The following is a 14,342-nucleotide window of genomic DNA, read 5'->3' on the forward strand; positions in this document are numbered from 1 at the left end:
GGTCAAATTCGCTCCCCAAATTTATTAGCGCATGCTTACTTTTACCGCCGGGTCAAATTCGTGACGTCACGAGTGACACTTCCCCTGTCGTCACTTTCAGAATGGCAGAGGTGTTTTATTCTGCTTTTACTATGTGTAAACCAGGGGTCTTGTTCCACAGCCATACAGATCACACTGATGGTTGTGATATAAACAACTTTAACACTCTTACTATGTGCCACACTCTGTGAACCCACACCAAACACATTTCGGGAGAACATCGGCTCTGTAACACATTATAAACGCAACATAAGAATTACCCACAATGCCATGCATCCATGACTCTTGGCTATAATATACACCCCGCTAGCACCAAACCCCCCATCCCCTTCCCCCCCTCTCCCTGCGTCGGTTGAGATGGGCGGGGTTGGGGGTGTGTGTATAATATAGCCCAGAGTCATGGATGGATGGCATTATGGGTAATTCTTATGTTGCGTTTATAATGTGTTACAGAGCCGATGTTCTCCAGAAATGTGTTTGGTGTGGGTTCACAGAGTGTGGCACATAATAGTAAGAGTGTTAAAGTTGTTTATATCACAACCATCAGTGTAAAAGGTATGGCTGTTGACCAAGTATGCATTGCAATCTCGTATGAGAAGCAGCGAAATGCGTGCGTCCGGCTGGCACGCAGATAGCGTTGTGTAAAGGCGGTCGCGATGACATGTTGTAGAGCAGTGGTCTCCAACCAACGGGCCGCGTCCACAGAATAATTTTTTAATGATTTTTTTTATATCACACTCAATGTTTTACTGCATGCCATTGGTAAGCGCAGGGGTGAGAAGAGGTTTTAAAATTATTAGCGCCTGCTTACTTTTACCGCATGCCTTGAATAAGCGCAGGAGTGAGAAGAGGTTTTAAATTAATTAGCGCCCCGGCGGCTATTTAAGGAAATAGGGTAATTGTAATGTGCCTAAAGTCAAACATAGTGGTGGTATTAGCATGCACGAGTGCTGCTAGGAACTGTGGTTAACCGAGGGGATGCATGAATTCCAACAAATATGAGTTTCAAGATAATTCTCTTGTGCCTGAAGTCAAACATAGTGGTGGTGGTAGCATGCAGGAGTGCTGCAGTTCACTGAGGGGATGCATGGATTCTAACACGCATAAGTTTCAAGATGAATGTCTCTTGCCGAAGTCAAACAGTGATGGTATTCGCATGCACGAGTGCTGCTAGGAACTGCGGTTAACTGAGGGACGCATGAATTCCAACACAAATATGTTTCAAGATAATTGTCTTTTGCCTAAAGTCAAACATAGTGGTGGTGGTAGCATGCACGAGTGCTGCCGAGAGCTGCGGTTCACTGAGGGGATGCATGGATTCTAACATCCCTAAGTTTCAAAATGAATGTCTCTTGTCTAAAGTCAAACAGTGGTGGTATTCACATGCATGAGTGCTGCTAGGAACTGCTGTTAACTGAGGTGATGCGTGAATTCCAACGCAAATAAGATTCAAGATAATTGTCTCTTGCCCACATCCATGCATGGTGTTTGTAGCGTGCATGAATGCTGCCAGGAACTGCAGTTTACTAAAGGGATGCATGATTTCTAACACATGTAAGTTTGAAGAATATTGTCTATTCCCTATATCCATGCATGGTGTTGGTAGCGTGCATGAGTGCAGCCGTTCACAGAGGGGATGCATGGATACTAACACGCATAAGTTTCAAGCTTAATATCTCTTGCCTAAAGTCAAACAATGGTGGGGGTAACACGCACGAGTGCTGCTAGGAACTGCGGTTCACTGACGGGATGCATGAATTCCAACACAAATACGTTTCAAAATAATTGTCTCTTGCCTACATTCATGCATGGTGTAAGTGGTGTGCATGAGTGCTGCTGGGACAGCACTCATGCACACCACCAACACCAAATAAATTATGCTGAGGGGAAGCATAACTTCTCACTGTCACGTCTATGGATTATGTTGTTTTTTTTGTAATGTTTGGTCATGTTATGTTTTGTTTTTTGGACACTCAGTTCTGTTTTTGCACTTCCTGGTTTGTTTTCGTCTCCATGCCAACTCATTGATGTTCACCTTGCCCTCAAGTCACGTCCCGGTCCTCAGTTCTCACACCTGCTAATCATTATCACAGTCATTATTTAAGCCATTCTGTTTCTGTCTTTGTCCTGGCAACTTTACCTACCCACCTTACCCACATTTCCATGTACCTTCCTTCATGCCTTGCTGTTCGTTTTTGACCACGCCACGTAAATTTTGTATTTATGCCTCAGTGCAAGTTTTTGGTGTGTTATTCATGCCACAGCGCAAGTGATTTGTTTCACGTTTTTAGTTTACAGCCTTTGTTCTAGTCATTTGTTTTTGTAGCCAAGTATTTGTTCTCCGCCACTGTGCGCGCCCTTTGTTTGCCTTTTTGTTGTTTGTTTGTGTTAATAGTAAAATAAAATGTACTTACATTCACGCTTGGCTCGTGCCAATCATCCTTTGCGTAGAAGAAACAATCCAAGTCCAAGTCCTTGTTTGACACTCACAAAAGTAAATTTCAAGATTATTTTCTCTAGCCTGAAGTCAAGCATAGTGATGCTGGTGGTATGCACGAGTGCTGCTCGAAACTGTGGGACATGCGGTTCACTGAGGGGATGCATGGATTCTAACACACATTAGTTTTAAAGATTATTATCTCTTGCCTAAAGTCATGCATAGTGGTGGTGGTAGCATGGACGAGTGCTGCCAAAGGCTGCAATTCACTGAGGTAATGCATGTGTATTTTAAAGGGGAACATTATCACCAGTCCAATGTAAGTGTCAATATATACCTTGATGTTGCAGAAAAAAGACCATATGTTTTTTTAACCGATTTTTGAACTCTAAAAAAGGGTGAATTTGGCGATTTAAACGCCTTTCAATTGTTCGCTGTCAGAGCAATGACCTTTCACCCGTGACGTTACAACGGGAAGCAATCCGCCATTTTCTCAAACACATTACACACACCAAGTCAAATCAGCTCTGTTATTTTCCGTTTTTTCGACTGTTTTCCGTACGTTGGAGACATCATGCCTCGTCGGTGTGTTGTCGTAGAGTGTAACAACACGATCAGGGACGGATTCAAGTTGACTTACGTGGATGTGCATCGATTAGCACGGCATGCTAATCGATGCGAACATGCTGTTTAGGCTAGTTGTATGTACATATTGCATCGTTATGCCTCATTTGTAGCTATATTTGCATCCAGCCTTTCTTTCCACCCACATTTAATGCCAAACAAACACATACCAATCGACGGATTCAAGTTGCACCAGTGTCAAAAGATGCGAAAGTCCCTCATTTGTTCTGCACATTTTACCAACGATAGCGATGCTTCATCTGACCACATGATATTCTCCAAATCCTCTGCTGTATCATCCATGTATCCATTTTGGTCTAAACTCAACTCGTCGTGTTTGGAGGAAGAAGAATACTGAGTTGCATCCCAAGAACACCACACCTACTGTGAAGCATGGGGGTGGAAACATCATGCTTTGGGGCTGTTTTTCTGCTAAAAGGACAGGACGACTGATCCGTGTTAAGGAAAGAATGAATGGGGCCATGTATCGTGAGATTTTGAGCCAAGACCTCCTTCCATCAGTGAGAGCTTTGAATGGTTGACCAAATACTTATTTTCCACCATAACTTACAAATAAATTCTTTAAAATTCCTACAATGTGAATTCCTGGATTATTTTTTCACATTCTGTCTCTCACAGTTGAAGTGTACCTATGATGAAAATTACAGACCTCTGTCATCATTTTAAGTGGGAGAACTTGCACAATCGGTGGCTGACTAAATACTTTTTTGCCCCACTGTATTCATAGTATTACGATGATCCAAATTATCAAAATGGTGCACCATTTTTGAACGTGATTTCAACCTTTCAACCATCCACTCACACTACTCTTCAGATGTATTGAACACAAAACATGTTTTTCCTTACCCAGAATTTTCCCGAAATGTTCTCCCATTGCCAATGAATGGGCATTATACAATCTACTACATATTCCACATTTATCATCCTATTTGAACCGTTCCAACATCCACACACTCCACTCACCTTGGACAATCAAACTACCATTTTCCAAGTTCAAAAAATTCCAGGAATTCTTGGTTTAACAAAGCCCTATTTTCGCCTCTTCCTGGAAAGCTTTCCCAGTCTACATTTTTCAACCGTTTTTGACCATTCCACCTTCAAAACATTCCTCTTGGTTGGGACAACAAATGCTTCTATTTTTTTTGTACAAATTCCAGGAATTCAGAAATACCCATTCTCATTTCAAACTGTTACTACGCCAGCATTTTTCAGCCAACCCATCCATATCCTCGAGGACAATTGTGCTAGTATAAATATTTTCCAAAAATTCCCAATTTTCCCGGAATACCCAACTTTCCAGGAAATTCCCTTTCAGATGAATGAACGTATTCATAGTTCCCCAATTTGCTAAATTCTCAAAATGTTGTGCTATTTTTTTAACCTGATTCCGACCTTTCAACCATGCACCCACGCTACTTTCCAGATATATCGAACACAAAACATGTTTTCCCTTACCCAAAATTCCCGGTTTTCCCAGGATTTTCTACCTATAGACAATGAATGTGCATTATACAATCTACAGCATATTCCACGTTTCTCATTCAATTTGAACCGTTCCAACATCCACACGCTCAACTCACCTTAGACAATCAAACTACCATTTTCCAAGTTAATTTTTTTTCCAGGAATTCCCAGAACTCCTGGTTTTCCAAAGCTTTATTTTCATCTCTTCCTGGAAGGTTTTCACAGTCCACATTTTTCAACCGTTTTTGACCATTCCACCTTCAAAACATTCCTCTTAGTTGGTACAACAAATTCTTCTTTTTTTTTTTTGTACAAATTCCAGGAATTCTGAACGCCCTATTCTAAATTCAAACTGTTAATACATCAACATTTTTCAACCGTTTTGAAAAATTTCAACACCAAACCATTCATTTAATCTAGGACAATTTTGCTAGTATATATATTTTCCAAAAATTCCCGATTTCCCCGAAATACCCACATTTCCAAGAAATTCCAATTCAAATGAATGGATGTATTCGTAGTTCTACAGTGCTCTGAACTCTCAAAATATTGCGCCATATTTTAACCTGATTTCGACCTTTCAACTATGCACCCACACTACTCTTCAGATACTGAATATCGAACGCAAAACATGTTTTCCTTTTCCCAAAATTCATGTTCGCCCCATTGACAATGAATGCGCATTATACAATCTACTACATATTAAGTTCAAGTGAAAGCACCAATGATTGTCACACACACACACACACACACACAAAAGATGTGGCGAAATTATTCCCTGCATTTGAACCATCACCATTGATCACCCCCTGGGAGGTGAGGGGAGCAGTGAGCAGCAGCAGTGGCCACGCCCGGGAATCATTTTTTGTGATTTAACCCCCAATTCCAACCCTTGACGCTGAGTGCCAAGCATATCCCACATTTCTCATCCGACGTCAGCCATTCCAACATCCAGACACTCCACTCGTCCTTGACATTCAAGCCAGCATGTTTCCCTGTTCTAAAAATTCCCTAATTACCAGGAATTCCCCCCCTCCCTCCATTGGAAATGAATGGGCAATACACAAACCTCTCCATTTCCCACATTTCTCAACCGATTTGAACTGTTCCAACATCCACACACTCCACTCACCTTGGACATTCAAACCTTTCAGTTTCGATCACATGTATCAGAATTTAAAATTCTAGTCCAAACAAATTGTCTTTTTTCTTGGTCATGCGATCGAATGTTATTCAAAATCATCAGCAAATACTGCAAGTTATTCAAGACATATAAATAAATAATTTTAGTGATTTCATTGAACTTGAAAGCAAGAATCAATCAACATTTAAAAAAAAAATGAAAGCTTTCTTACTTTGCGTCCATTTACATGGAATAAATACTTTACAGTGACAATGAGTCCGAATTTTGACCTGCCACTTGATGTTTGCGTTTTGCAGACACGGGAAAAATGTAGGAGGGATAGAAATATACTCAAATGAAAGAGAAAAGTCAACATCTCCTTGGGGAAATGTCACTAATTGGCGAAACATTTGTGACGGCAAGAAAAACCATCAAGAGGAAAGAAGAAGTCCGCCGCATTTATTCAACCTTCTTAGCTGCTCAGTGACTTTTGATCACGCTGTTCATGCAACGTCAAAAGTCTGGACTACGAAAAATGTGCACCTACTACAACACGTGCAAACTTAATAGCCCACAAAGCCCACACGTATCAATTAGCGTGTCTGTTTTATTAATATGCTAAATAGATGCTGGTCATCACAACACCCACAATACTGGGAGGAGAAGGCGCTAACTGAATTATTTAGCACGCGCAATGTGATCTATCAAGGCTGAAACTGCTCAGCGAGCACTAGTCCACGCATGTGTCATCCTATTTGGACGGTCAGAAGTTTAAATACTAGACAATTATTTCCTAATTGCATAGTTGCTGAATGACTTAGGGCAGGGGTAGGGAACCTATGGCTCTAGAGCCAGATGTGGCTCTTTTGATGACTACATATGGCTCTCAGATAATTATATTTATATAGCGCTTTTCTCTAGTGACTCAAAGGGCTTTACAAAGTGACACCCAATATCTAAGTTACATTTAAACCAGTGTGGGTGGCACTGGGGGCAGGTGTGTAAAGTGTCTTGCCCAAGGACACAAAGGCAGTGACTAGGATGGCGGAAGCGGGAATGGAACCTAGAACCCTCAGGTTGCTATCACGGCCACTCTCCTAACCGAGCTATGCCGAGTAACTGTGTAATGCTCTTCCATATGAGTAGGTGGCAGTCGGTAGCTAATTGCTTTGTAGATGTGGGAAACAGCGGGAGGCAGAGTGAAGGTAAAAAGTTGTTTAATGCTTAAACCAGGGGTAGGGAACCTATGGCTCTAGAGCCAGATGACTGCCTCTGGCTCTCAGATAAATCTTAGCTGACATTGCTTAACACGATAAGTAATGAATAATTCCACTGGTAATCACAGTTTCAAAAATAACATTCAAATCATAAAACATTCTCATGCATTTTAATCCAACCATCCGTTTTCTACCGCACCTGTTCACGATGTCGCATTAATGGTAAGAAGTATTATATTTATTATTGGTTAACTTTTAGGATAACAATGTTGTTAAAAAGAATAAGAGACTTATTATACTCTACAAATGTTGGTCATACTTAAAAATACACGAATTTAGTTGTATTCAGTGTTGAAAAATGTTATATGGCTCCTACGGAAATACATTTTGAAATATTTGGCTTTCATGGCCCTCTCAGCCAAAAAGGTTCCCGACCCCTGACTTAGGGGTTAGATTAAAAATAAAGATGTCCGATAATGGCTTTTTTTTTGCCAATATTCCGATGTTGTCCAATTCTTAATTACCGATTCCGATATAAACATATACCGATATATACAGTCGTGGAATTAACGCATTATTATGCCTAATTTTGTTGTGATACCCCGCTGGATGCATTAAATAATGTAAGAAGGTTTTCCAAAATAAATCAACTCAAGTTATGGAAAAAAATGCCAACATGGCACTGCCATATTTGTTATTGAAGTCCCAAAGTGCATTATTTGTTTTAAAATGCCTCAAAACAGCAGCTTGGAATTTGGGACATGCTCTCCCTGACAGAAGTTGAGGTTGAGGTGGGGAGGGTTGGGGGCGGGGTTTTTAGGGGGTAGCGGGGGTGTATACTGTAGCATCCGGAAAGAATTAGTCCTACAAGGGGTTCTGGGTATTTGTTCTGTTGTGTTTATGTTGTATTATGGTGCGGATGTTCTCCCAAAGGTTTGTCATTCTTGTTTGGTCTGGGTTCACAGTGTGGTGCATATTTGTAACAGTGTTAAAGTTGTTTATACGGCCACCCTCAGTGTAACCTGTATGGCTGTTGACCAAGTATGTTTGCATTCACTTGTGTGTAAAAATCCGTAGATATTATGTGATTGGGCCAGCTTGCAAAGGCAGTGCCTTTAAGGTTTATTGGTGCTCTGTACTTCTCCCTACGTCTGTGCACTACTTCGAATGGCAGCGTTTTAAAAAGTCATAAATTTTACTTTTTGAAACCAATCCCGATAATTTCTGACTTTACATTTTAAAGTATTTTTCGGCCGAAAATATCGGCAGTCAGATATCATCGGACATCTGTAATTAAAAATAAATATTAACTGTAATGGCTGCTGAAAATTCAAAGGCAATGTTTTAGAAACGTCCCAACGGTCTTCAGCCAATTGTTCGACAGCACCTTTAGGCTTCCTGGGAACTTCCGAAAAGTCACACCTTTTTTATGCAATTAATTTTTTATTTTTTTTTTTACTTTTTATTCGATTCCTTTTACCATATTGCTTTTGCACTATCTTGTTTAGCTCATTCATTGTTTACGTTCTTTGTTTTTCTTTTGTTTGTTTTTGCTCTATGCTTTTTAACCTGTAAAGCACTTTGGTTCAATTTAAAAATTGTTGTAAATGTACAATATAAATGAAGTTGCCTTGCCTTGCCTTGTTACTAGGAACTAAAAATAATTCAGCCTAAGGTTACTTTGTAAAGTTTTGTTTTATAAACAACGCTCAAGTTGGTGATACAGGTGGCGCTACAACAACTAAACATGTGACCCTTTCAGCCAATCAGACGTCAGAAGAAAATGCAAATGAAAATCCTGTGAAGTAGATCACAGCGTCAATACCAGGGGTGTGAAGCTTGGTTTTATTCAGGGCCACCTCGCAATTATGAATGTCCTTAGAGGGCCGCAATAATTGATCTAGAGGGCTAACTCAAATGACGTGGTGGAGCACATTAAATGACATCGGGGGGCCACACTAAATGATGTAGGGGGCCACATTGAATGACATGGAGCGGCCACATTAAATGACATTACGGAGCACATTCAATGACATGGCAGGCCACACTAAATGACTTGGCGGACCAATTTAAATGATGTGGCGGAACAAATTGAATGATATGGCAGACCATGTTAAATGACATGACGAACCAAATTAAATAACATGGGGGGGTCACTGTAAATGGCATGACGGAACACGTTGAATGTTATGGCGGGCCACACTAAATGAATTGATGGACCACATTAAATTATGTGGCGAAACACAATGAATAACATGACAAACGACTCTAAATGAATTGGCTGACCACATTAAATTATGTGCCAGAACAAATTGTATGATATGGCGGGCCACATTAAATGACAGGACGAACCACATTAAATAATATGGGGGTCCACGTTAAATAACATGACGGACCACTTCGAATAATATGGCGGGCCACTCTAAATGATTCGGCTGACCACATTAAGTGATGTGCCGGAACACATTGAATTATATGGCAGGCCATTATAAAGAATGTGGCAGACATTAAATTACATAACAAACCACATGAAAGTATATGGCGGGCCCTTTTTAAATGATGAGGTGGACCACATTAAATGAAACAAAGGGCCACATTAAGGATAGGGGCTGTTCACTCTAAATGATGTGACGGACCACATTAAATTATATGACGGTCCACCTTGAAAGACATGGCGAGCCACGCTAAAGGGTGTGGCGGAACACATTAAATTAAATGGCAGGCCATTCTAAAGGATGTGGCAGACCACATTAAATGACATGACGAACCACATTAAATAACATAGGGGGCTGCTTTAAATTAAATGACGGACCACTCCAAATGATTTGGCGACCACAATAGATGATGTGGCAAAACACATTGAATGATATGGCGGGCCACATTGAATAAATTGTGGAACACACTAAAGGCTGTGGGAAACCACGTTTAACGTGGCGGGTCACTTAAAAGATGTGATGAACACATTAAATAAAGTGATGGGCCACCCTAAAGGATGTGGCAGACAATGTTAAATGAATAAAATTGAATAAAATGGTGAGCTACTCTAACGGATGTAGCAGACCACGTTTAATGACATGACAGACCACATAAATGAAGTGGCTGACCAATACAGACAAAGTGGGGACCACCTGAAATGAACTGGCAGACCACATTTGGCACCCGGGCTTCAGGTTTGACACTTGAGTTGTACTCAATAAAACACTAACAACATCCATAAATATAATCGATAACATTTCCAGAAAGGCAAGATTCATTCCAGTTGTAAGTAACGTCAGACATTATTAACGTTTAGTTCCAAACTCAGTCAGAGATAGTGGAGAAAGCTGAGAATGGACAGAAGTACACACACTGACATGCACACACACAACGTTGTGGGGCGGCCTCTTGTCAGGTGACTGCCACGCTAACGGTGGGGCAGCAAATGTTTTCTTTGTTCAAACCTTCAACACAACGTTTATGTGGGAAATGAAACCAGGGTTTGTTTTATTAATATTTTAATAAGGGATGTAAAAACACAGCAAATTAAGCATGCAAAAGACTTGCTGTAGCGATTCCTGCAGGACAAAAGCTAAAAGACAACAACAAATTAATTTTAAAATCGTTATTGATGTTACTTTGCGCAAAACTGGTTTTAACTATAAACAATGTATATACAAGAAGAACAATATACAAACTATAAATATAAATTATGAAAAAATATCTATGGACAAAACTTGTTAAAATATTTAAAAAAATATATAGAGGAAGAACAATATAAAAACATAAAATATGAAAAAAAATATTTTGGGCACATTTTGTTAATATAACTATAAAAATAAGAATAACAATGTAAAAATTCAATTTAAAATGTGAAAAAATTTCTTTAGGCAAATCTTGTTTAAACATAAATATTAAATAGATATACGAAAAACAACATAAAAACTGTAAATATGGAAAAGTATCTTTAGGAAAAACTTGTTAATATACATAACTAAAAATAAGAACAATGCAAGCTTTATGTATAAAATATGAAAAAGTAAATTTAGTCAAAATGTGTTTATTTAACTTAAAATAAGAAGAAAAATATTAAAATTCAAGATGAAAAATTATATTTGGGGAAATGTGTTAATATATACAGACACAAATATATATATATATATATATATATATACATATATATATATATATATATATATATGTATATATATATATACATACATATATATGTATATATATATAAATATATATATATATATATATATATATATATATATATAGGCTATGTATACGTGTGTATGTATAGTATATATAGTTACTTTGTGTGTGTATATATATATATATATATATATATATATTTATATTAGGGCTGGGCAACGATTACAATTTTTAATCGAAGTTAATCGCACTATTTCTCTGATTAATCGCGATTAACTGCATTGTATACGCAAAGCCCAATAATGAATTCAAAAGTAGTGTGTAGTGCACCTTTATTGGAATATTCTCCCACATGAACAAAAGCGCCAAAACATTTGTTGTGCAAACACAATTTAAATCAGTCCTTGTTAAACAGTAGCAGTTAAATAGCATATTTTATGAAAATCAACTCAAAAAATGTAAATACAAACATTTAAGCTTATTGCCACTGCCAGGGTATTTAAGTTATCCTGTTTGTTATGGAAAATAAATATAATCTACATACAAATATCTGAGCCACAATCATAACATCTGAACAGGCAATTTCTGAGGTAACAGCAGAAACATTTTTTTATCAGGGATCTTATGTTTAAAAAACTTATATTATAGGTAGTGGGCTGTTTTAGGGAATTTTTGATCAAATTAACCGTAGTAGCAATATTAATAATGTTGTGTTTATTCTGCGTAGTGCACTTAAAATAATTATGACCATATCTAGGAATTGATATGATGGGAATTTTCCGATTGTTTGCTTGTTGCTTTGATAAACTGAACACATTATATACATGGTACTATATTGTGATGTTATGAGCCAGGGAAAAAAAGAACTACCCTACTCAGCATGCAACAGGAGTGACAAGCATGCACGGTAGCCCGGTATAGGTTGTGTATCGCCATGACGGCATCTTGTATGTTGTGATATGCACGCTCTAAAAGCAAACATTAAGAACTCAGCCAACACTCCTCGTCTGCATTATTCATAAATAGACAGACAACACATATACTCCGCTGCTTCACAGGCCGCTGGATGTAGCCGGCAAAGTATTCCCATGCTAGCTAGCCGGTCTAGCAAGCACGCGTCATTCAGTCCAAAACGGCCCGATCTATCCACATTCAGAATTGTCTGGCGGTCCTAAGTGATCCCGGAGTGACCACGCAGTAAGCCAGCCATGAAATGTGCAGAATTGTCCGGTATTTTTGCCGAATGTTCCATCTTTACCAAGAGCCCCTCCACGCCGAAGCCGATCCGGGCGACGCCATCTTGTTAAGAAAAGGCGTTAACAAAATAAAAGCATGTAAACAACATACGCAAATATGCGATAAAATAATTGTCGGCGTTAATAGATTGATGAGTAAACTCGTAATTAACGCATTAACTTGCCCACCCCTAATATATATATATATATATATATATATATATATATATATATATATATATATATATATATATATATATATATATATACATATATATATACACACACACACACAATATATATATATATATATATATTAAGGGTGTGGGAAAAAAACGATTCGAATTCGAATCGAATCGTTTATTTTGTGCGAATCAGAATCGATTCTAATTTTTAAAAAATCGATTTTTTTTTTATTTTATTTTTTTAGTCAATCCAACAAACAGCAATACCATAACAATGCAATCCAATTCCAAAACCAAACCTGACCCAGCAACACTCAGAACTGCAATAAATAGAGCAATTGAGAGGAGACACAAACACGACACAGAACAAACCAAAAGTAGTGAAACAAAAATGATTATCAACAACAGTATCAATATTAGTTATAATTTCAGCATCGCAGTGATAAAAAATCCCTCATTGAAATTATCATTAGACATTTATGAAAATTTAAAAAAAGAACAATATTGTCACAGTGGCTTACACTTGCATCGCATCTCATAAGCTTGACAACACACTGTGTCCAATGTTTTCACAAAGATAAAATACAGTAAGTCATTTTCTTGGTTTGTTTAATAGTTAAAAAAAATTACATTATTGCAATCAGTTGATTGAACATTGTCCTTTACAATTATAAAAGCTTTTTACAAAAATCTACTACTCTGCTAGCATGTCAGCAGACTCGGGTAGATCCTGTTGAAATCCTATGTATTGAATGAATACAGAATCCTTTTGAATCGGAAAAATCGATATATTATCAAATCGTGACCCCAAGAATCGATATTGAATCGAATCGTGGGACACCGAAAGATTCACAGCCCTAATATATATAAATATATATATATACATATATATGAAGAACAATATAAAAACTAGAGCTATAAAATATATTTTAAATATAACTATAACAAATAATGTAAAACAACATTTAAGGTATGAAACAATATATTTTGAAAAAATTGGTTAAAACATGACCTTAAAAATAAGAACTAAGAAAAAATTAGAACTAAAAAAAATCCACTTCGATGCGACAGAATGGGGGAGCACTTATTTCACTTCTGCACGGATTTTGTGGGCGTGGCCTCTACGTGCACTGCAAGGATGGTAACTTTCTAATGAGGGGGGGTTGCCACGCACACGCACACGCACCCGGCGACAGCAGGTCGACTTCCAAGCACACAAAAGAGGCGAAAAGCCAGAGACAGTGAACGCATCACTTTCTCACCAAATCAATGATCGATCCAAAAAAAAAAAAAAAAAACTGCGCGAGGCTGCAAAAACAACCGTGCGTGCGCGTGCACACCTGCGCCGCGCGAGGAGACAAAGTCCTGCGTGACACGCGCGCTCACCTGGACGACACAACTTATTGTCACGCACGCGCGCACGCGCACACCACGCCCGTCTGCAGCGTCCCGCGCGCGGCGCGCTCACCTCCGAAGACGCTTGCGCACAGGCTGGAGAGGATGAAGAGCACGCGCCGCCTGACCATCATCAGCATCATCGTGCGACAATCGACTGGTCCTGCCTGGGCTCCTTGGCTCGGGTATCCGGGTGGGCTCCTGCTGGGGGTCCGCGCAGACTTCACATGGAGGAAGATGATGATGAAGAGGATGATGACGCTGGGAGGGGAAGAGGAGGGTGGGGGGGGCGGAGAGGCTTCCGTTCTGGAGCAGGACGCCGCGCTTTGCTCGCTCCGCAGCGCGCACGTGCAGCCCCTTTGATCCGCTGCGGCTCTCCAATTGGCTGAGAGGGGGGGGGACGAAGCCCCGCCCACCTCTTAAAAAACGCTGACGAGGAACGTCAGCCAATGAAAACACCTGGGAGTC

At 39.2% G+C, this 14,342-nt stretch overlaps 1 protein-coding gene across 2 annotated transcripts in view; it reads right to left on the reverse strand.

Annotated features, from left to right (window-relative positions):
• LOC133537038 (cell adhesion molecule 2-like) overlaps window positions 1-14,110 on the reverse strand; it is a 272,500-nt gene extending 258,390 nt beyond the window's left edge. For both annotated transcript variants that reach the window (XM_061877859.1, XM_061877858.1), the window contains exon 1: window positions 13,948-14,110. In XM_061877859.1, coding sequence (XP_061733843.1) covers window positions 13,948-14,017 — 70 coding nt within the window. In that variant the 5' untranslated portion in view covers window positions 14,018-14,110. The remainder of the gene's footprint in view (window positions 1-13,947) is intronic.
• Window positions 14,111-14,342: the final 232 nt, after the last annotated feature.

The sequence above is a fragment of the Nerophis ophidion genome, linkage group LG18, assembly GCF_033978795.1.
Source record: "Nerophis ophidion isolate RoL-2023_Sa linkage group LG18, RoL_Noph_v1.0, whole genome shotgun sequence".
Classification (NCBI taxonomy): domain Eukaryota; kingdom Metazoa; phylum Chordata; class Actinopteri; order Syngnathiformes; family Syngnathidae; genus Nerophis; species Nerophis ophidion.